General features: G+C 31.8%; 4 protein-coding genes and 1 long non-coding RNA gene across 8 annotated transcripts; 3 read left to right on the top strand and 2 right to left on the bottom strand.

Annotated features, from left to right (window-relative positions):
- Positions 1-80: 80 nt before the first annotated feature.
- LOC123268270 lies at positions 81-828 on the bottom strand. Its single transcript, XR_006510201.1, has 2 exons — positions 700-828; positions 81-504 (listed from the first exon to the last, which is right to left on the bottom strand). It is a non-coding gene; the product is annotated as an uncharacterized LOC123268270 (long non-coding RNA).
- On the top strand, positions 761-13,802 carry LOC123268268 (serine/threonine-protein kinase Genghis Khan). 4 transcript variants are annotated; one of them, XM_044733210.1, is made up of 19 exons: positions 761-891; positions 2,214-2,368; positions 2,823-3,002; positions 3,075-3,346; positions 3,424-3,723; positions 4,105-6,065; positions 6,956-7,062; positions 7,996-8,298; positions 9,146-9,309; positions 9,388-9,640; positions 9,769-10,055; positions 10,138-10,281; positions 10,931-11,308; positions 11,382-11,562; positions 11,649-11,837; positions 11,909-12,094; positions 12,172-12,579; positions 13,423-13,580; positions 13,670-13,802. In XM_044733210.1, the coding sequence occupies exons 2-19, from the start codon at positions 2,266-2,268 to the stop codon at positions 13,781-13,783; spliced, it is 5,688 nt and encodes a 1,895-aa protein (XP_044589145.1). In that variant the 5' UTR covers positions 761-891; positions 2,214-2,265; the 3' UTR covers positions 13,784-13,802. The 4 variants fall into 4 exon arrangements, with proteins under 4 accessions (XP_044589145.1, XP_044589148.1, XP_044589146.1 ...); XM_044733211.1 differs by having other exon boundaries at positions 763-891; positions 2,180-2,368; XM_044733212.1 differs by lacking the exon at positions 761-891 and adding an exon at positions 1,813-1,834.
- A 4,495-nt stretch (positions 13,803-18,297) lies between these two features.
- On the top strand, positions 18,298-19,500 carry LOC123268948 (tyrosine-protein phosphatase non-receptor type 9-like; the record flags this gene model as incomplete). Its single annotated transcript, XM_044734411.1, has 1 exon — positions 18,298-19,500. A coding segment is annotated over one exon (1,008 nt), but the record flags the coding sequence as incomplete, so codon positions are not given.
- A 1,766-nt stretch (positions 19,501-21,266) lies between these two features.
- LOC123268267 (tyrosine-protein phosphatase non-receptor type 9-like) lies at positions 21,267-22,688 on the bottom strand. Its single transcript, XM_044733209.1, has one exon. The coding sequence runs from the start codon at positions 22,352-22,354 to the stop codon at positions 21,386-21,388; it is 969 nt and encodes a 322-aa protein (XP_044589144.1). The 5' UTR covers positions 22,355-22,688; the 3' UTR covers positions 21,267-21,385.
- Positions 22,689-24,121: 1,433 nt separating this feature from the next.
- On the top strand, positions 24,122-24,676 carry LOC123268944 (NF-kappa-B inhibitor cactus-like). Its single transcript, XM_044734408.1, has one exon. The coding sequence runs from the start codon at positions 24,122-24,124 to the stop codon at positions 24,674-24,676; it is 555 nt and encodes a 184-aa protein (XP_044590343.1).
- Positions 24,677-24,715: the final 39 nt, after the last annotated feature.

Below are 24,715 nucleotides of genomic sequence, written 5' to 3'. Positions count from 1 at the left end.
CTAAACATAAAAATTAATTCAGGAGATATTTGAAAATTTTTATAACAAATAAATTAGGGCAAAAAAAAACTGACATGAAGAAATTTAAAAAAATAAAAAATGCAATTTTTTGGAATAAATTTTTCTGTTAAAAAAATAGTGAAGTGACAGCTGTAAAATTTTAATGTCATCTGATCAACCCAACAGCCATCAAGTGACAAAGTGTTGCCATAAAATAATTTTTCACATTCACATATATTATTTAAATTAATTAATTGGCTCAGTATTTCTTCCCACTTGTCAAAGACACACACACAATTGCGATAAACTTTTATTTTCATCAACTCAAAATTTATCAACAAAAATATCAATCACGAGTGTTGCATGGAGCAATCCTAACCCCACCATGTTATTATTATTTATATAAAATAAAAAAATAAATACTTTCCAATTGCTCAGTTAGTAAAGAAGACTACACTGTAGATGGTGTAGATGGCGACCTACATTGCCGGTAATTTTCTTTACCTGTCAAAAAAATAATAGTTATTATTATTGAAAAAAAAAAATCGATTTTATGACAGATCAAAAATGGAGAATTTTTTGTCGAGTCAAGACTTGAATAATTAATAAATTAATGAAGGAATAATTGGACGGCGAAGTTTATTGTGAGTATAGATTAAAATATATAAATGGCGCTAATGTCGTATTTTATTAACCCACATCTGTATACGTATAGGTATAATATTGTATGACGTAGAACTGCCATATTTTTTTCCATGGATCCTGGTGCTTGCCAGGGGGTCAACCAAATAGCCAGGGTCTTGGAGGTGGTGGCGTACAATGTTTTGTGATAATTAAACGGTGCGATTTAAATAACCAACTAAACTGTTAATTACAGTTTAAAAACCTTGGGTAAATAGTTAAATACAATAATTATTAAAATCAAGTACAGTATTGACAAAAACCAAACAGTTTATTCTTGTTCTTAAATATAAAACTTGGAGTGCTAGTAGTAGTAGTAGTAGTAGTAATAATAATAATAATAATAATAATAATCATCAGTAATAGTAACAGCAATAATAATAATCAATGGATAAATAATAGTGAGCTGGACATAAAAAATGAAGAGCACGGATAACATATTTAGCGTTAAATTAGTTATTATTACAGTGATTATTATTATTATTAAATCAAAAGCAATACCCAAGTGCATTGTCGCAGATAAGGTTAAGCTGTAAATAGAAACTACTTGGTATCCGTGAATAGATGTTAAAAATATATTCATCAATGTTTTTTTTATTAAAACTTATTATTTTTATTTTGAATAGCTGTTGCCTGTATATTTAAGTACAATGACATTTGTAATAGGTTTGGTGGTTAAAGATTAATCCGATCAGTAAGAGTAAGAGTGTTTAAATAGTGATGTGGTAATTTATTTTAATCATTACAACGTGCTGTGCTCTCTCTTTAATATCCTATCACGTAGTCAATACTCTCAGCTATAATATGTTGCTTTGTCAAACTAAACTATTTTATAAAATTAAAATTATTAATTATCAAATTTTTATTTAAATATTAATGATACTGAAGTTAGCAGACGTCTAAAAATTTTTGTTTTTTTTTTATTAATTAAATTACAAATAAAAAAATATTTATTGAAGTTTTTCAAGTTTTTTACAAGTGAAATTTTTTTTTTTAATTGTTTACTTGAAATTTTTTCATAAATCTTAATATTATTATTGTGAAATAATATAACCGGAGTATTTAATTTTATTATTTGTCAAAGTGATATGATATGTATGTGTACTTTTACTTTTACAAAGGTGTTGATATTGTCAAGAAACATGGTAGAGTTGTGTGTATTTTTATAAAATATATATTTAAGCTTATGTTGTGTTACGTAATATTGATGTGGCTTCGCCCATTTGGTCTAATGAGACACCCATTTTACAATAGTTTAATTAGCTGTTGATTATTTATTAATATATTATAATAATAATTATTAATAATAATGGATTGCCTTGAAATTAAAATAATCGCTTGGGTATTTATATTATTTTTAGTTTTAATAATTAAATACTTAATCGAGTTGCGCTAGTTGTTATTTACATGGAACGCTAGCGATTTGTTATAGTCATATATATTATAAATGTATATTTAGTACAACTTGTACTTAACTTGTTTTCATTTTTATTTCTAGGACAATAATGAGTTACATTGTTGTTGCTTTTTAGGGCAGTTGTCCAGTTATGTGGCTGTATACGGAGATAAACAGCCAGGACGATAATGGCATCAACCAAGGATCCGGATAAAGGATCTAACAGGATAAAAGCTCAAATCATGTCTAATCCAACGGAACATTCCTTCCCCATGGACATCGTGTCCGGGGGTAAGTATCAATAAATAAATAATTTAATCAAAATTAAGTTAGCCGACATCTAAAAATTTTTTTATTAAAAAAATTATTACAAAAAAATAAAATTCATTTTTAAAAACATTTTTGAGTGCAATTTTTTAAAAATATTATTTAGTTTTTATTTAATAATTAACAAAAAAAACTCAAAAAATTAACAATGTCGGCTAACTTTAGAATTATAATAATATGAAAATTAAGTTAGCCGACATCTAAAAATTTTTAGAATTTTTTTTATTAAAAAAATTATTACAAAAAAATTCATTTTTAAAAAACTTAAAAAACTATGGGTGCAATTTTTTAAAAATATTATTTAGTTCTAATTTAATAATTAAAAAAATTAACAATGTCGGCTAACTTTAGAATTATAATAATTAAATATTAATTATTGTAATTTAAAATTAAATAAATACTATTAATTTTTATTTAGGTGTCGCGGGAAGACTTCGTCAATTGGAGAGTTTATTCATCAGTGGTCCGGTTCAAGGTGGAAAAATAGGTCATACATTTTCAATTGAAACGCTTATTGATGTTTTATTGATTCTCTATGATGAATGCTGTAATTCATCGCTACGCCGTGAAAAAACAGTCTCAGACTTTATTGAATTCGGTAAGACAAACTTTTAATTTTAATTGTAATTTATTGATAACAAACTTTTTATTATATTTAAATTTAAAACAGTAAAACCGGTGGCTGCGTGTATCAAAAGTTTACAACTATGCCGGGAAGATTTTGAAATAATAAAAGTAATAGGCCGTGGAGCGTTTGGAGAAGTATGTGTTGTAAAAATGCGTGAATCCGATAAAGTATTTGCTATGAAGATACTGAACAAATGGGAGATGTTGAAGCGCGCAGAGACGGCTTGCTTTAGAGAAGAACGAGACGTTTTGGTGTACGGCGATCGTCGGTGGATTACCAACCTTCACTACGCCTTTCAAGACGACAACAATCTGGTAAATAAATTTTATCTCGCTCATAAAAAATGAATCCCCTTATCAGAGACTTTAACAAATATGATTCTTTTGTACAGTACTTGGTGATGGATTATTACTGCGGTGGTGATTTGCTCACTTTGCTTAGCAAATTTGAGGACAGGTTGCCCGAAGATATGGCCCGGTTCTATATCGCTGAAATGGTACTCGCTATTGGATCGATACACGATCTGCGTTACGTTCATCGTGACATTAAACCGGATAATGTTCTGCTGGATGCTAATGGGCATATTCGTTTAGCTGACTTTGGCTCTTGCCTCAGATTGTTTGAGGACGGTACCGTTCAGAGCAACGTCGCTGTTGGCACACCCGATTATATATCACCGGAAATTCTCAGGGTAATTTATTATTGTCTATATTATTAAGAGAATAAGCAAAATTTGCTCTATCTCTCGATACGTAATTAAGAAATGACCTTGTATCTCGTGAACTATTGACATTTTTAAAGATATAAGCTCATCCCGATGTTACATTCATCAAGACCTTTCATTTAAGTACCCACATCAATTTTTCATATATTTTATATATTTATATATATTATATATATGTATATATGAAAAATATATCAAAAATGCATGTAGGTACTCAAATGAAAGCTCCTGATGAGTGTAACATCGGGATGAGCTTATATCTTTAAAAATGTCAATAGTTAAAAAAATACAGTGCAATTTAACAAAAGTCATTAATTTGATAAAATTAATATTATAATATTTATTCAGGCAATGGAGGATGGACAAGGCAGATACGGGCCAGAGTGTGATTGGTGGTCGTTGGGAGTTTGTATGTACGAAATGCTGTACGGCGAGACGCCGTTTTACGCAGAATCTCTAGTCGAAACTTATGGAAGAATAATGAACCATAAGAATTGTTTTGATTTCCCAACGGATGACACTTACGACGTGTCCGACGAAGCCAAGGATCTGATGAGAAAATTGATTTGCAGTTCGGAGTTTAGATTGGGTCAAAATGGAATTGAGGATTTCAAAAAACACCCGTGGTTCAACGGCGTTAACTGGGACACTCTTAGGGACAGTACAGCGCCTTACATTCCTGAAGTATCCTCGCCGACAGACACGTCAAACTTCGACGTCGACGACAACGACGTTCGTAGCTCGGACGCGGTGCCTCCGTCCGCTAACTCGGCTTTCTCGGCCCTGCACTTACCGTTCATAGGGTTCAGTTTCACCCAGGGGAGCTGTATATCTGACCTGGGCTCGCTGACAGTGTTGCCCCCGCGAAAGGACAAGAGCATCGAGGTCCTCGAGGAAGAAAACAGCCGGCTTTTGCAGTCGATGGCGGATCTGAAGAACCAATTGGCAGTTGGAACAACTATCACTACTCCGCCAACAGTATCTCCGGACTCTAACACCGCGACGAGGAAGCTTCAAGACGAAATAAATACTCTGACAAAGCGTAATTGCGAGCTCGAATCACAATTAAAGTCACTGGAAACGAATAGCAGTGCTGCGCAGCGTGATTTAAGGAGCAAAGATAACGGTGGAGATGTAGGCAAAATACAGGAGCTTGAAAAATTGATTAGAGTATTGCGTGCCGAGAAGGAGGAGGCTACAAAAGAAAAATTGGATACTCAGGAGAAATTAAAGCTTCAGGATAAGGAATTGAAGGACGCGTTGACACAACGAAAGCTCGCCATGGCCGAGTACACTGAGGTTACCGATAAGTTATCTGAGTTGAGACAGCAGAAGCAAAAATTATCCCGGCAAGTGCGCGATAAGGAGGAAGAGTTGGAGGTCGTTATGCAAAAAGTTGATAGTCTAAGACACGACATCCGGAAAGCGGAAAAATTACGGCGTGAGCTGGAAAATCGCGTTGAGGAAGCCATGGCGGAAACCAGCAAAGAGAGGAAATTACGGGAAAGAAGTGAGGAGTATTGTAAACAGATGCAAGAGGAAACGGAAAAAATACGTCAACGGTCTGTTGGTAATGACGCTAGTGCTAATCATGCGCTTGCTACGCAGGAAATAAATCGGCTTAAATCCGAAGTCGAGCAGCTTGAAATTCAATACAACGAGAATTTGAGTCAGCAGCAGAGTCGGTACAACACTGAGATACGTAGCCTTCAAGAACAACTCCATGAGGCCGAGAGCAGACGTGAGTTACTTGAACGCGAAGTTCAGGTAACAAAAGATAAATTGGATGCCGCGAGACTTGAAAATATTACAGACAGCGAGGAGACGATAAGTGAATTAAGCAGACGTCATGAAAGAGAGAAAATAATGCTCGCTGAGGAGAATAAAAAACTAATACTCGAGCTGAATTCTATGACTGACAGCGTTAATAGGATTCAGGGAGAGAGAAGACAGCTTGAAGAGGAGTACGAGGAGCTCAGAAACAAAAAGGAAGCCATCGCCCAGTGGGAGGCACAGATTACTGAAATTATTCAGTGGGTCTCGGATGAAAAAGACGCGAGAGGATATTTGCAGGCTCTTGCTACCAAAATGACCGAGGAACTCGAATTCCTTAAACACTCTGGCGGCGTTGGTGGCGTCGGAAGCACTTCAACTATGTCTGATAAAAATTGGAGGAACCGCAGATCTCAAAAACTTGATAAAATGGAGTTATTGAATTTACAGAGCTCCCTTCAGAGCGAGATTCAAGCCAAACAAGCTATTTCTGAAGAGCTTACTAAAACGCGCTCGGATCTCATTGCTGCGCAAAAGTATGCACATTATTTATATTACATTATAAATATTAAATTCTACAGAGCTGTTGTTTATTTTTTTTTTCGTCGTAAAAATAACATCTTTATTTACCTTACTGAGAGATACATTGAATTTTTTTTTCTTTTTTTTTCAATTTAATTAAAACATTTACGGTAGTTGAAATTTTTATGACTGAAATCGGAATTTTTTAAATTTATAATATACCAATAGTCAATTTATGATGATAAATATTTAGATTGTGTTCGAAAATGCTCTATCTCTAGATACATAATTAAAAAATGACCTTGTATCTTGTGAACTATTGACATTTTTAAGGATATAAGCTCACCTTGACATTACACTCATCAAGATTTTTCATTTGAGTACCCACATCAATTTTTCATATATTTTATATATTTATATATTATATATATATGTATGTATGAAAAATATATCAAAAATGCATGTGGGTACTCAAATGAAAGGTCTTGATGAGTGTAACATCGGGATGAGCTTATATCTTTCAAAATATCATTAGTTGACAAGATACAATATCTTTCCTTAACTATTGATATTTTTAAGGATATAAGCTCATTTCGATGTTACACTCATCAAGAGCTTTCATTTGAGTACCCACATGCATTTTTCATATATTTTTCATATATACATATATATGATATATATAAATATATAAAATATATGAAAAATTGATGTGGGTACTCAAATGAAAGGTCTTGGATAGTATAACATCAGGATGAGCTAATATCTTCAAAAATATCAATGGTTAAGAAATTACAGAGTAATTTAAGAAAAGTTATTATTTAACAAAGCAAAATTTTATTTTATTTTATTTAAAAAAGCAAGGTTGCTAGTAATTATTAAAGATTTATAATTAAAATTTTTCTAGGGAATTACGAGACTTTAGACAACGAATGGATTCAATGTCACACGAAGTAAAGCGCAAAGAAATGCAAATCAAGGAGCTTCAATCACGTGTTGAGACGAATGATGGTTGTAAGTACAATACCAATAGTACTTTTACTTCCGTCGAAAATCACATTACCTCAAAGTCTCCAAAAAGTTCAATAGAACATTATATATTTGCATTTATAGCACAAACGGCAGCGACCCACGCTGTCTATGTTCTGTGGAGCCACTTAAATTTATCCCATTGGTTCATTAGAAGATAGAAACAAAAAAAACTAATTAAATTCTGTTCAGTAACACATTTGCAATTACACATTTTATCCCTAATAATAGGACAGATAACTGGGCATCAGTTAATAACATTAATTAAAAGCACAACTCTTCAGTATAAATTGTATTCGCATGGTAGTTTAGTCTTTAGTCAACACTTATCATTATGATCTCACACGGTAGTTAAACCATCACTAACTTATTTTAGTATGTAGTATGTAGTGTGTAGCTCGGTACTAGTGCATGTGTAGTACAGTAAACAAAGCGTACATACGATATTTTTTTATTTAATTAGTCGTTAACTCGTGACTCATTCAGGTAACAGACTAAAATTATATGATATACCATTTAAAACAAAATGCCATTAATTAACGAAGCAGTAAGAGCTTCTCAATTACTTAATTGCTAGAAAAAGTGGAAGCCGTATAAAAAAAAATGAATGAAAAAAAAAAAAAAAAAATAAACAGCGAGTAAATTTTTGACATCATCATTTAAATTTGAATAAGTAATAAACCATCCGGCGGGTACGCTCACAGGGGCAAAAAAAAAAAAGTATTAAAAATGTGGAAAAAAAAATAAAATAAACAAACACGATTGATACTGGAACTGCTGTCCAGCATTAAAGTATAACCCGATGTTCGGCACGGTATGAAATTCTGATTTCTAGACTACAAAGTGCCCCTGTTTATTGGCGCAACGAGCTGCGTGTGGGGCCTCTTGTTGCTCATCATCAAACTGTATTTGTGACAGCTGTTCTCCTCTCAACCACTGTACCGTCAAGCAAATTGTCTCCGTCTCCGTCCACCAAGTCTGCGTCTACGTCTACGTCTAGCTCTCCAACAACAATTACAACAACCAGTACATCTTCTACTTCAACTTCAGCAAACAAGCACATCATCAGAACAAAACCCCAACGAATCATCGTACACCAGCCGTCATCACCCTTACCAGTAATACGTTCTCCCCGCATCACAACATGTCGCTTATTAACTAGATTTGCTACGGTCAACTCGATCATCAATCGCAATGCTGTCGCCATCGTATCGTCGCCTGGTAAATTTTATCCTATCGGAGTGATTGATATCATAAATTAAATCAATTAATAATAATAATTTAATAATAAATCATCCGCTCAGCCATTATTGTTACCTTTTCATTCTTTTTGTTGTTAATTAATAAATTAATAAACATTTATCGCTGTTAACACGGCATACGCTATGTTTATAAACGATAAAAACCCGATCTTGTTACCAGTGACATTTGTTAATCCCTCTAAGTGTTATTTTAAATCTTAAAAACACCACCCAACATTAAATTTACTTACTTACCAATTAAACATCCCGAGTTTCGTATTTCGCAAGTACAAGTACAAGTACAAGTACGAAGTTTGGATATAAAAATAAAAAAAAAAATCAAAACAACCGGCACGCTTCCCTTAGAATAAATAACTACTCTCTAGAGGCCAATTGATTTTGTTAATTTATGCAAATTTGCATGCTCCAAATGCAGGAGAGATAATACTACATTGTGGTTTAGTTCACCAACTATGAAAAAAAAATAAATGATATATATTTATTGTAAAATAAATAAATTTAAAAGAGAGATGCTTTATCGTGTAATTATTGCTTTTTATATTTAGAGCGGTTGTTTTCAGAAGGCATTAGTTACCCTACCACAGGTGGTTGTTACTAGTATGGATTAAACTGCTTAAGATTTTATTTTTTTAATAGTTTGAGGTGATTGCTAGGTTTTTTATTATTTTTTTGCGTTATCACGAACCAGCTACTTAATTACCGTAGTTTAATAATAAATTATGGCTTGCAATTCACCTTATTTAACTAAACTTTTTTATTATAAATTAATTAATCATGATGTTTTATTAAATAATTTTTTTTTACAGTCTTGGAACGTCCTACATCCCAAATGTCGTACCTGGAACACTTTCTCAAGGAAACAGCTGGCAGTACACGTCACGGAAGTGTGGATAGTGTTGAGGGTGATATTGAAGATAACAGGGCTCCTAGTCTTACGAGCAGTAAAAGTAATCTCTCTGAACTGAGTATAGTAAGTTCTTTTTAATATTATTATTATTAAAAAAAAAAAAATTATATTAACAATAATAATTATTTTTAATTAAAAAAGGATCCAACATCACCGTTATCTCACGAACTACTAAATAAATCGTCAGCTCATAGCCAAGCAGCCTTACAACCAAAACCAAAATCACATCAATTTTTAGTACGAACATTTTCAGCCCCTACTAAATGTAATCACTGTACATCGCTTATGGTGGGCTTAACCAGACAGGGAGTAGTTTGTGAAGTATGTGGTTTTGCTTGTCACATGCCTTGTTGTGATAAAGTACCAGCAATGTGTCCTGTTCCACATGATAAAAGTACGAGGTTTAATTAATTAAACCTACTCATTATTCAATCAATTTTTTTTTTTTTTATATAAATTAATGAATTTTTTATTTTTTTTTTACATAAATTAATGAATTTTTTATTTTTTTTTTTTTTACAGCCAAAAGACCGCTGGGAATAGATCCGACCCGCGGTATCGGCACCGCTTACGAAGGCTACGTCAAAGTCCCCAAAATGGGTGGTGTCAAGAAGGGGTGGATCCGTCAATTTGTGGTGGTGTGTGACTTTAAATTATTCCTGTATGATATATCGCCCGACAGGAATGCTTTGCCGTCTGTCTACGTGTCCCAAGTACTGGATATGCGAGACTCCGAGTTTGGCGTCAGTTCTGTTCGTGAATCAGATGTCATTCACGCGACTAAAAAAGACATTCCATGCATATTTAGGGTAACTTGTCTTTCTTCAACTTATTCAAGCTTTGTCTCCATCAGCAAAGAAAAATAAATTAATAATTACATTAATATTGCAGATTACTACGTCTTTATTGGAACCACCTGGACTTAGGAACCACACTCTGATGCTCGCTGATACCGAGAGCGAAAAAACAAAGTGGGTCGTTGCGTTGGGCGAGCTTCATCGAATTTTAAAAAAAAATAATCTTCCAAATACAACGGTATTATTATCTATATTTTATCTCTATACTCTATACTCTATCTTTAGATACATAATTAAGAAATGACCTTGTATCTTGTGAACTATTGACATTTTTAACGATATAAGCTCATCCCGACATTACACTCGTTGAGACCTTTCATTTGAGTACCCACATGCATTTTTCATATATTTTATATATTTATATATATTATATATACTTATATATGAAAAATATATGAAAAATGCATGTGGGTACTCAAATGAAAGCTCTTGATGAGTGTAACATCAAAGTGAGCTTATATCCTCAAAAAAATCAATAGATAAGGAATAATATTGTATCTTGTCAACTAATGATATTTTAAAAGGTATAAGCTCATCTCGATATTACACTCATCGAGACCTTTCAATTGAGTACCCACATCAATTTTTCATATATTTTGTATATTTATATATATTATATATATATGTATATATGAAAAATATATGAAAAATGCATGTGGGTACTCAAATGAAAGGTCTCGATGAGTGTAACATCATGATCAGCTTATATCTTTAAAAACGTAAATATTTAAGAAAGTACAGTACAATTCAACAAAAGTCATTATTTACTAAAAGTTAAATAGTGACTGCAAGGTTGCTAGTTTTAATGAATGGATGAATTGTTGCAGGTCTTCCGTGCGAAAGAATTGTTGGACAACACATTGGCGGTTGTTAAAAACGTGATGTCAGGAGCGATAATAGATCCTGATCGTCTAGTCATTGGTACCGAGGAGGGCCTATTCTGTTTAGACTTAGATCGTAGCGAGGTCGCTAAAGTTGGCGAGGGAAAGAAAATATATTTACTCGAGTACATTACCGAGGAACAATTAATCGTGGTGCTTAGTGGGAAGCAACGTCACGTAAGATTAGTCCCAGTACGTGCGTTAGACGGTGATGAAGTTGAATGGATTAAAGTCGCCGAAACCAAGGGATGTATTACCTTAACTACCGGTCTAGTGAGACGTAATCCTCTTACCTATTGTTTATGCGTCGCTATTAAGAAACAGGTTTGTTATCTCAATCTCAATTTTATATTACACCTCACTGTTCAAGATAAATATTGATTTAATTTTTCTATAGAACGCTTCACATGTTATGATTTACGAAATAACGCGTACGAAAACTCGACATAAACGAATTCACGAATTAATGCTGCCTTGTCATGCACAAACTTTACAAGTACTGTCAGAAGGCCGTCTTTGCGTTGGTTATCCTTCAGGATTTTCTATTTATAGTATTTTAGGAGACCATCATCCTATTTGTAAGCTTCTTTTTTACTCCATTAAAATTCATTTCTCTTTCTATCACTAATAATAATAATAATAATAATTTTATTTATTTGTTTAGCATTGGTCCATCCAGAGAATACTTTGCTCGGATTTTTAACTTACAGTGCAGTCGATGCAATGCGTTGTATAGAATTACCACGCAGTGAATTTTTATTGGTCTTTCAAACTCTAGCTGTTTATGTTGACAGTCAAGGAAGAAAGAGCAGAGATCGTGAGATAATGTATCCCGCTGTTCCGACGGCAGTCAGTCAGTATTTCATTTTTTTCTTTACAATAATAATATATCAATAATTATTATAATAATTAAATTGTCTGTAGGTTATTGCGAAGGATATTTATTAATCTACAGCGAAACTCACGTGGATGTATTTGACTGCACAACTGGTGATTGGTTACAAACGCTCAATGTAAAACGAGCACGTCCATTAAACATTTCAGGTTCTCTTACAACTTCTTTGATCAACGATATGCCCTATGTCATTCACCTGAGTAATTTACACCAAAGTAAGTTTTATTATTATTTTATAATTATTATTCGCATCAACAGAGTAGATATTTATTTATTATTTTTTTTTTTTTAGGAGAATTACTAAATTTAACACCTGTAGACGGAAGTGGAAGACAAATAACCAGGCCACGAAGACGATTTTCACTGCGAGAAGGAAACCGTGGCGTGCGACCGACCGATCGACGCTCGAAAATGATATCAGCTCCGACGAATTTCAACCACATTAGTCACATGGGTCCTGGCAACGGGATACAAATTCAACGATTGCTAGATCTCCCGACAACCCTCGAAACCGCTGACCAGCAGCAGTACTCCAGCCACCACAGCGCCTCTCATTTGCACCAGAACCCGCAGCAACGATTTTATGGGCCCGTTCAACCACCCAGCAAACCAGCCCCACTTCCACCTAGACATCCACCCTCTGATACTCGTCGACTCAGCTCTCATATGTCAAGAAATTCCGGATATTCTCCGCACAATGGTAAATATTTATTATTATTTTATTTATTAAATAAAAATTTTTATTAAATAAATTTATTTATTTATTTATTAAAATTTATTTATTTACTAGCGGACCCGACAGACGTTGTCCTGTACACACGTCTTAAATTTAGAAATTTTAGAAATGAGCTTGTATAGTTGAAAACATCATTAGTTAACAACATGCAATTGGCATTCCTCAATAATTAACATTTTCGTAAATATAAGCCCATTATGATTTTATACTCATCGAGACCTTTCATTTGAGTACCCACATTAATTTTTCATATATTTTATATATTTATATATTTCATAAATACCATAAATATAAAATATATAAAAAATGTTATGTGGGTACTCAAATGAAAGATCTCGGTGAGTGTAACATCGGGATGAGCTTATATCTTTAATAACTTCAATAATTAAGAAATGACATTATATCTTGTCAACTAATGATATTTTTAAAGATATAAGCTCATCTCGACATTACACTCATCGAGACCTCTCATTTGAGTACCCACATCAATTTTTCATATATTTCATATATTTATATATATTATATATATGTATATATGAAAAATATATGAAAAATGCATGTGGGTACTCAAATGAAAGCTCTTGATGAGTGTAACATCGGAATGAGCTTATATCGTTAAAAACATCATTAGTTAACAAAATACATTATCATTCGTTAATTATTAACATTTTCGTAAATATATAAGTCCATTATGATTTTATTCTCATCGAGACCTTTCATTCGAGTACCCACATGAATTTTTTCATATATCTTATATATAAAGATTTATTAAAATTTTTTTTTTAATAAAAATAAATTATTTTTAAGGATCAACATCTTCAAGACGAGGACCAGCGCCTCCAAGACCAACAGCGACTCCACCATCATTGCCCCGAACGCCTGTCGACCAAACAGAGTCCGAATCGCTGCATATGCGTTCGCATACTCCATTGTCTCTTGGAAGTATCGCGTCTTTACAAGACAAAGTTTGTATTTTTAATATTTTTTTTCAATTGTATTTTTATTTTTTTTTTTTTTTGTATAAAAATTTTGTATAAAAAAATATTTACCTTAGGATCATGCTACGGGTGGAAGTCCTCGTCACTCGATTGCGTCGAACAACAGTTCAAATCCTTCAACGCCGCCTAGTCCCGCTCACGACCATGGATCGTCATCTTACGACTCTTAATTATCTGAAAAATAAATAATAAAAATTACGGCCGGCTACTTACGACGTTCCTTACGTATAAAAATCTGGGCAACTTTTAAATACGCGAGAGTTGTCACAAAATATTTTATTAATGTGAGGGTGCAAGTTTTTACTTAATATTTATATTGATTAAGTATCTTTTAAGACAACTTGAGAGGCTAAGTCCTTCTAAGTTGCCATAGTATTACTGGAAATTTATTATATATAAATATTAACATTATTTGAAAGAATCAATTAATTGCCAAATAACATATGCTAATTTTCAGTTTATAATTATTATTAACGAGCTAACAAATTTTTTTTTATTATGTTAGTATTTGTTTATGCAATCAGTTGTTTTGCGATAAAAAAAAACAGCTTTATTTATTATTTTATTTTTTAATAATATTAAATTTTTTATTTGCGCGTATTCGGATACTTATTAAGTATATATTATCATTATTAATTAATTAATGAACAAATAATAACCAAAATACATTTCGTCATGACATAGCATTTTTAAAAATATATATATATATTTTAGTTATTTTTTTTGTTTGAGTTTAAAAATTTTTTTTTTCGGTAATTTTATCAAATTTTAATTGTACATAGTGAAAAATGTCTTTAAATATTCTAAAAAACTAAAACTAGCTTTTTTTTATACCATGAATTTTATTTACAAATTATTTTATAATTTTATTTTATTTTAAATTTTATATTATATATTATACATCTTAAAATTATATATTGTGTGTCGCGTATTATATTAATTAATCTATTAATAGTCGAGGAATTTTTTTACATAATCATGATTTATTTAATAAATAAATTTATTGAAGTAAACACCAGTCAAATTATGTAGCAATAAACTTTTAGTCGATTCTCGTCTAATAATTTTTATATTTATTCAACAAAAAAATTAACTAGGTAACAACAAATAAGTTCACATTTAATTTTTTAATCGGATAAATATTAGGATTTATAAAATTAAAATTATTATGAATGCCTTAACATTAGAGAAAGAAAAATGAATAAAAAAAAATTTTATATTACGTCGTAATGCAGATCCAGGCATCAAGAAACTAAAAAGGCCCAGTGTGAACATTTATTAGTCTAAGCATAATAATTTGTTGCAATTTTGATTAATAATTATAGAGAATAGGACGTTCAAGATAAGTGACTCGATGCGATCAAATGCAATGTCAATATATTCATATATTATATTTATAATAAAATATAATATTAAAAAAAAAAGTTAACAAGTCCCATCGAAAATAATTTTGCAATGCTAGTTTTTATTTTTTCTTAAATTTATGTACAAACATATTTTTAAAAAACGTTGGCTTAATTTTTTATTTTGATTTTTGCACCGCAATCTTCGTTAAATTCCACAATTTTTTAAAATTTTCAGTCAATACAACTAGAACTAAATAACCGAATATGATTTTATATGTATTAATAAATACGTGTGTGTAATCATATAAATAAATAATTATATATTTAGTTTATTGAAATGTAATTTTTGTTCAGAAATTATTCAAGTAATTTCTGGTCAGAAATTAACCAAATGGATATTTTTAAACCTCGATTTTTTGTCCACGGTTATCTAACTGTAGTTGTATAGACTCTCTAATGAATAATCTCTCACGCTCACTCAACTAATTATTAATAAATTAAAAATATAAATTATTGCTAGAGATTAACACTAGTGATAAAGTGTGGTGTCAATTGATTAAGATACACGATTTTTTATGTTTTTTATACTGGTAGTTATCTCGGTTCGATTGAAGTAGAAAAACTAATTAAACGATCAATTATAAAAATGTCCATTGGTATTAGTTATATAATGATAATAATTAATATTTATGAAATAAAACCCAAAATGGAAGAATAAATATCATAATAAAAATTGTGGCTTCCATAGAAATAAAATTTTTTAAATACAAATAATTAACAGTAACGTTCAATGTTTAGGCGTCGAAGTCAACGATAATTGTATAACCGTAACAAATGACTCAATTAATAACTGTAATAATTACTATTGAACTGTTCTTGTTTATACAATTGAAATGATAATAATAATTTTAATAATAAATATATATTAATAAATTTTACAACAATGTCAGACTGATTGCGGACAATTGTCCATGACCATATTTAAAACATAACAAGTTTTAATAAAATTCAATATATCACGTTAAAGATTCTCCAAGCATTGAACATTTATTGAAATTAAACGAAATGATAATAATTAAAAAAAAAAAACCAAACCTTGTTTGTAATTTTGTAAATAACTCTACTAGCAATTTACAAGAGAAATTTTTAATTAAGTTGTACTTTAAATTTTCACAATAGCCTAATTACTTTTAAATAATTTCAGTTCAGTCTTGATTGTAAAAAAAAAAAAAAAAAAAAAAAAAGTTGAAGATGCATAATAATTTAAACGAAATTAAAAAAGTGTGTTGTAGAAAGTAATTAGATTTAAGTAATTGGATAAAATTCCTAAATGAAACAATAAAAGTAAACTATAAGAAAAATATAAATTTTAATTGAAAAATGTTCATCTTAACGCAGTAGTATAGGTATAAATATATATATTAATTATTGATTGCTTGGGTTACTTAAAAACCTAGCAAAATATTATTAATTAATAATCTGGTCTTATTAATACAGCATTTGAGATAAAAAGGCAAATATAGTTTTTAGTAAACTTATTTATGGCTCTTGTGCATTGTTCAAAGTATTTATTGATACCAATTATAAATAATTATTGCTAAGAAGATGATTATTATTATTATGGTGATCATGGCGATAATCATGTAATGGAATTATTGTAATTTAGTTACGGCGTTGTGTAACTGTAGATTTTTTTAGATATAGACACAAATATTGAATAAAATAATTCTTTTTTTAACATAGTCGCGTTACAACGCATTTCAACAATTATATATATATACATATTTTCATTTTTTGTTTTATTAAGTATATATTATTTAATATGCAGCACAGAGAAAAATATAATCATAAAATATATTTTGTCTTTTTTTTTAATCCTTCAATAAATTTTTAAATAAGTATCTCATTCATCCGAATTTTTACTGTGTATTTAAAGTAAATGTTTGGATCTGATTAAATCATTTATTCTCAAATTAACACAGCGTAATCTAGAGTTTGTTTTATTGGGACTAATTTTATTCAGATTAATGAGACTTTACTGTAGCGATATAATTAATTCATAAATTATCCTTCATTAAATGCTTTGATATGATTATATAAGCAAATAATTATGATTCATATTAGACACTTTAATTATTGTCTAATGCATTAATTTAAATCAATACTTTTTGATAACTCAATAAATGATAAAGAAAAAAAAAAGAATAACTTTTATAATTTTTTTTTTTTTTTTTTTTTTTTTTTACTATTTATTAGTATCAAAAATGAAAAATAATGAAAATTAGGATTGGAACAATCAATTTCAAGGCTAAAGTGAAGAAAATGAAGGAATACTGAAAGGACTAAGCAAAATATATGAGGGAAGAGGCTAAATCTAGAGAAGAATAATAAAAAATGAGGAGTACATTCAAGAAAGCAAAATTATGACCGATGTGGTACCAATCCAGGGGAAAGGAGGTGTTTTAGTGGGTAGTTCGGCAACGAGAGTCCCACACAACGTGCGTAAATGCATTTCACCTCCTTTAAAAAAAAAAAAAAAAAAATCTGTAGTTGTTTCAACGAAAAAGTGTATGCATTTGATGTAGTTGCAGCTTTCTCTTTGAAACAACTACAGAAAAATGAAAGAATTGCATAAATATATACAATATTCATTCATATATAAAATATTTTATATATTTATGTATTCTTTCATTTATTTTTTTCAGATTTATATCTATAAAAAAATATACATATATATTCTTCCCACATTTGTTACTAATAAAAGATTATAAAAAAAAAGATACGATATTAAAATACAATATTTTTTATTTTTTTCTAAAGTTTATATTAGTAAGCATAGGGGGAGTATATATATATACATAAATATACATATAGACTAAATTTTTCAAAATTTATTGTGATTTTGGAAGTATTTTTTAGCTTTTGAAATAATGAATACTAATTATGAATTAATTAATTAAATAAACACCAACCAGAACTATCAGAAAAACAATAACAAAATTTATTTATTTCAAGTTTAACTCGTGCGTCAGCTTATGCCGTTAATGATGTCCATTAATGGAAAGGGTCCATAAGTATTTACTCAAATAATAACTGAGTTTGTTATTGTTTAACTCCCCGGCAAAGTAACAATTGTCCTGCATGGGAATCATAACAAGTTCATGAGAATTATGACGTGAAGTAAGACGATATTGTGGTTTTTCCTCCAACTTTGCCGATTGTTGACGTCGATCTTCCCGGTAAAGTTGGATAAGGGTATTCTTCAAAACATTAAAAGCTCATTATATAAGAGAGGATAAATAAATACATGTTCATTCGTAATAAAATAGCCGTAACGGTCAGTGCTTAATTTTATATTAATATTCACCGTTTCTAAGATGAGAGACTCGTACTTAAAAACTCTGAGTGCCTCAGAGCTGCTGGAGATGACAAATCACCCGAAGTTCTGCAGACTCGTCCTTCAAGAACACGCCGAGGTGATGGATATTCCTTTGAGAGGCACAACTTCTCAGTCTTTGAGAAAAGAAAACTTGAAAAAGAATAGATTCAGCAACATTCCGTGTTGGGATCATTCGCGCGTGATTATAAACGCGCGGGAAAACTTAAATTTTGACGTGGGGGATTGGGACCCTTCACGACAAGAGGTAGCGTCGGAAGGAAATGCAGAGACTTACATCCACGCGAACTACGTTGATGGATTCAAAGAAATCAGCAAGTACATCTGCGCACAAACGCCGTTAGAAGATACTTGGGAGTCTTTCTTCAAGCTGATTTGGGAACAGCAATCACAGGTTATTGTGTCGCTGACGGATATAGACAGAGATCACAAGAAGAGCTACTACCTTTGGACGACTCCCAAGGGCTCTGAAACGACCTTTGGAAGTTTTCTCGCTGAAATCCTCGATATCAGAGAAGAATTAAGTTTCACTAGAACCCGAGTGAAGATCACTAATAAGATTACGGACACTTCACGGGAGATTACCAATTTTTGGTTCACTGACTGGCCCGACAACAGAATCCCCACTGGCATGGAAGAGTTTGTGGAGCTACGAAATAATGTCAACAAAGAACAGTCCAGATTGATAAAGCAAGCTGGAGATAGTTCTCTGACCCCGGGGCCTATTGTGGTCCACTGTTCCACCGGAACCGGCTGGGCCGGAACTTTTTGTGCGATAGACAACGCAATAGAACAACTTTACAAGGAAAAGGAAGTTTCAGTTGGTGAAATAGTTCTCAAAATTAGGAGCCAAAGGCATTCTAGTGTTTATCTTCCGGAACAGTACGCGTTTTGCTACTTAGTGCTGAAATATGTGATTCTAGAAGAAGCTAAAGACTTGTCGAGTTGATCAAAGGACTTAAAGCTCGGGCAGTTAATTTTCAAAGAAACAATTAAGTGAGTTAATTTAAAACTTTTATTCTATATTATTTATACAGTATTCTACAAGTATTGTTTGAACGTATTGTTTCAAAACGTGATGAGGAAAATAGGTACTATAAGTAATTCTAAAATAATTTTCCTTGACAATTAAATAAAACATATGTACAATACGTATGTGATTTAATCTATTATACAACTTATAAAATAACTAAAATTAAAGCGTATGTATTTCCCCAATTACTTAAATTAAGTTAAGATTTAAAATAATTCTATTATTAATTATTTTTAAAATTGAAGAATTTTGAAACAGAAAAATTTTTAATTAAAGACACAATATGATTAGTAGTGGGTTTTTGTAAATTATTATCCTTTGCCGGGCGAAGTAAATTGACATAATTTGCTAAAACTCTATAACAGAAAAGATAATAGCCAAAATTAGAGAGAGAATTGTGTCTTTGTTCCCGAATTTGGGCCACTGTAGATGCTAAAGAAATAATCCCAGTTTTATTATACCGCGATATTCATCGGAGCTTGCATGCATATAAACTTCCTCGCGTGGTTGTACCCGTCAACATAATTCGCATTTATGTAATCTCCGCGTTTCTTCTCCGTAGGAAGGATCACTCTGGAGTGGTCGAAACAGTTTGGGTGCTTGATTCTGTTCAGATGTGTGTTTTCGACCTTCTGGCATTCTCGAAACGTTCCACCCGCTGGCTTGCAAAAAATTGCCTTGTGTTCTTCCGCGACAATTTCCTCAAAGACACTTTGTTTCACAAATTTCAATAAGTCCTCACAATTAAACTCCTGAGAAATATGCGAAATGTACGAATACATGTTTACTCAGAACTGTTTCCATATAGAGTGATCTAATTATTAATTCGTACTTGTATTTATAAAGAAATAGATACCGAGAATTACGTCTGCAATGATAAGGATTTCAGGCTTGCATACTTATTAGAGCATGTTAATGGTTACCGCTAACATGTGTCACCATTGCTAATACATGTACTTTGATGATGTCAATCAAAGACTAATAAATTTTATTTTTAAATGGGACCCAGCGACATATCGGGATGCGTAGGTAAAACCTATGACGTCTAGTAAGAAGAGTTTCCTGTTGGTGATATACAAGAGAATGTAATTTATAGTGTACTTATATGTATACTTTATATATACTACTTAACACACTACTTTATATATTATATTAAAATTTTTTGTATCAATTTTGGATGGCCGCAAGGAGTTTCGACTTCATGGCCAATTAAATAAATAAATAAATAATAATAATAATGTATTGAAGAAAATAAGGACCCACTATCAAATTAGTACTAACAAAATTTGCTGCTGCCTTATATTCACTTATATGAGATTCGCAAAGCGCCTGTGAAAATAAAATATTCTAAAAGTGAGGTCAGTTGTTTTGTGTACTTAACTTGACAAAAAATATGAAGATATCTTGCAAAGTGTACAGTGATAAGGTATCTAGGGTCACAATATTTGTTTTTAACAATGGTGGAAATTCTTAAATTGAGTGACAATAGCGCTGGTTTATCCAACGGTTGCTACGCTAAATGCGTAGATAAGTTTTCTGACGTGGACTTTTTGTTTGGTTCTAAATTAGGTAGATTTTATATTGTTTGGAACATTGTATTATCAACCTAGTTCCATAAAAGGTAGCGTGGATTTTGCTTTGCAATGTAAAAGTCTATTCATAATTTTTCCTCATTGAAATAAAATAATAACTCTGGTATAATTAAAATACTGGTTTATTTAGCACACAAGTTAAATATTGATAATTATCATAGTACCTTTAGGACAATAGTTTGTAAAGTATATCAAAAATAAGTTCAATTAATGTCTATGTATAAATTAATAAATAATAAACAACTTATAACTACTACTGGAACTTATTTTTAAACTATTATTAAGTCTCAGACATTTATATCACACATGTTATATAAATTACAACATAGTAATACTTGAAGTAAAGAGATCGTTTTACAGCAAGGACATGAGCAACTTAAATTCAAACTAAGTTTACCAATAATTTACTTGATTAAATTTTTTAAATACGATACAACTTGTTGGACTGGACCCACCTTTACCGAAGCTTTCGTGACGGCTGATTCCAAGTACAATTTAACCGCTTCGTAGCAAAAAAAGTACTGGAAGGGATTGAACAAGCTGTGGTACCTTTTTTGCCTAATATCGGACACTATGGACGGAATTGAAATGGTTTGAGTCTGATGAAACCTCGAAATGCTGATATCGACCACGCAATAGCAGGGAGTCCTTCCCAGCCCGGCGTTACAGTGCACAACAATTGGCGGCGGCTGGGAGCGTTTGTGGCCATTCTGGAGCGAGTTTTCATGGAGTTCCCTCTGGCGTTGTCTGACCTCCAGGACGAAACTCACAAACTCTGACGGATTTTTGGGCACGTCGTGGTCTGGCCAAGCAGTAAAATTAAAGTGTGTCACCGTTTGCGTTGCTTTAGTCCCATCGGTCAGCACAAGGATTGATTTAACATAATGAGGGAACTTCTCAACGTTGGTGGTCGTAATTTGAAACTTCCCGAACCGGAACGAAGTTTTTTCCACGTCGCTCCAGTACGGGTAGCATTTTTCTTTTCCATTTTCTTTCTTTTGGGTCAGCATCACGATTATCTGGACTTGCTCCATCCACAGCATTCTGTAAAAATCGTAGCACGTGCTACGAGTCGGGGCTTCTCCGCAAATAAACTTCTTAGTGTGTTCAAAGCCGTCAATATAGTTAGCATTTATGTAGTTCCCTCCGTTCCGCTCCTTTGGCAGAATCACTCTCGAGTGATCGAAGCACACGGTGTGGGCGAACTGGTTCAAACTTCTGTTTTCTTTTTCGGCCGTAAAGGTGCCTTCTACTTTTTCACTGATAATCCTTTGATGTTCTGCATCGATAACTTCCTTGCAGTCGCTGCGATACATACGCGCCAGAAACTCTCCGTATTTCAGCTCTTCATGTGCCATTTTGTTTGTCGCCATTTTCACGTTATAAATTATGGTTTAATTTTTAGAAATAATATATAGAGGGCTCCGTCCTTCCTTCACAATGGTAAGCCAATAACTGTAATAATTTAATTAACCTCGCGAATACAAATCAGGAATATTTTCCGCATCGCTAATACCATTTTGCCTAGTTACCCATTGATGACGACAATCGAGTGTGGTTTTATAAAATGTAACTAAATATGGAATAACTACAATTGTTTCCAATAAAATTGATAATATTAAATTATTTCTATTTATGATGATGATTTAATGAACAAATAATTCCGCTACATGTTTTAGGACCGCCCGTGATGTGATAGATGATGAAATCTATACACGCGCGAGCCTTAATATAAAATTACAAATATTTTCCTGTTTGTTATATATTAGACGAATCACTTTACCGAAAAATTAGCGTTAAAAAACATTTTATATCAATTTAATTACAAGAATGTGATAAATTTGACCAATCATGTTACAGATAAATTAGCTTGAAATAGGTTTTATCTGAATTTAATTAGAAAAATTATTAAGTCAAATTCAAGAGTCTATAAAATTAGTCATAAAACGCATGCAAATGGGCTTTTAAGATTATTTTGTTATTTTTTTATCATGAAAGTAGCGCTTCTTTAAAAACCAGTTTCTTAATGAAGATGAACGCGACTATCATCAGTTCTGCCATCAGTATGGGCACTGATTAATTTTATCGATTTATCAATGATTACAATTGTCAATGTTTCATTAAAATTTTGTATGTTATTAAAATGGAAAAATAGTAAAATTTTATATTAAATATAAACTATTTACCGCGAAAAATTATGTTTTGTTAAGGAGGCCAAAACTGTTTGTGATAATTAACTAAATTATACAAGTAACAACATTGATTAAGGCGTCTTACACGAAAAAATTTGATTATTTTGATTTAAAATAAGATAAAAAAAATTCAAATTTTCACCGCCTCTCTTATATACTACCGAGGATCGGGGGGACATACACCTCATGTTTTGTCATCTTTATTTGTTAAAAACACTACCTAGAATTTTACAAATTTATGACAGTGATATATTTTTATGCACTTATACATTATGCATTATTAAGTCAACGCAGACTGTATAATACAGTTTTTGAAAAAGAGGAGGTTGGAAAATAGCCGACTAAATGTATATAATTTTATAGTTACTGTGTAAGCTTGACAAATATTTAATTCTACTGAATGTTTTTGGCTAAAAATTTAACTGTATACTCTTGAAATATGTATAAATAAATGGTAAAAAGTTTAAAATTCTATCTCTTCATCAGCCTTTACAAAAAAAATGCTCAAAAATCAGGGCGTTAAACCAGAAGATCCCCTTAAGTCGGACAAAAATTAAATAAAACCTTTTATTTGTTTCGTAAGTGTAGTAGGTCCATGTAGGCTCATTTTTTCTTTCTGGTTTAAAAAAAATTGAGAGATTATGGTAGGGGGTGCGATTTCATAAAATAAAAACTCGAAAATAGCGGAAAATTTTAGTGATGACCTTTAAGATCACCAGTGAAAATGAGCTTCAAAAAGAAACGGTATACTTCCGTCTCTGTAGTATTTTGTAGGAGGATTCGATTATATCCGAACGTCCCCTGATTAATGATAATTAATAAATTAATAGCCATGTTTTATTAATTATTTGTAGATTGTCTAATAATAAGACCTATTAACTAACTAAAGTTCTGAAAGGTAATCATAAAATATATTTAACGGCGTATATAGTTTTTTTGTTTTAAAAAATGCATTCCGACGGACTTTTGCAATTTCTAAGTGCGCAAGATAATAACGGTGATAATTACTTCCACGAGGCCTGCCGAGATAACTCTTTGGATCACTTCGAACGGGTGGTGAAGTTTATAGAGTGCCCCATCCCAGCGATCCTGGCCAAAAGAAACTCAAGTGGAGAACAGTGTACGCACATCATAGTGAAGAGCCAAGAACACTATGTCGTGGAGATGATGAAGATCGTTGTGGACCTTGGTGCCGACATAAACGGCAAAGAAGCATTTAGTGGCTTCACTCCGCTTCATCTGTGTGCCAAGAAGAAAAATTATGAACTAGCCGAATGGCTTTGCCAGGTGTCATGGATTGATTTAGATGCCAGAAACCACAAGGGACACACAGCATGGCACATGGCCTATATAAACGACGACTTTAAAATGATGAGTATTTTAAGGAAGTCCAGAACGAATCCTAAATCTCCCAGTTTAAAAGCAAGTCAAAAGTGGAGTTACGACGCCGACTACTTAATCGGATTGTTGAGTGACCCTAAAACAGCTCCCTACCTTTTTTAACTCTAAAAGGTGAGTGGGAAAGCAAGTTTAAATATTATC

Source organism: Cotesia glomerata, linkage group LG7 (genome assembly GCF_020080835.1).
Source record: "Cotesia glomerata isolate CgM1 linkage group LG7, MPM_Cglom_v2.3, whole genome shotgun sequence".
Lineage (NCBI taxonomy): Eukaryota > Metazoa > Arthropoda > Insecta > Hymenoptera > Braconidae > Cotesia > Cotesia glomerata.
The sequence above is the reverse complement of the archived record's forward strand: the minus strand, read 5'-3'. Positions and strand labels throughout refer to the sequence as shown.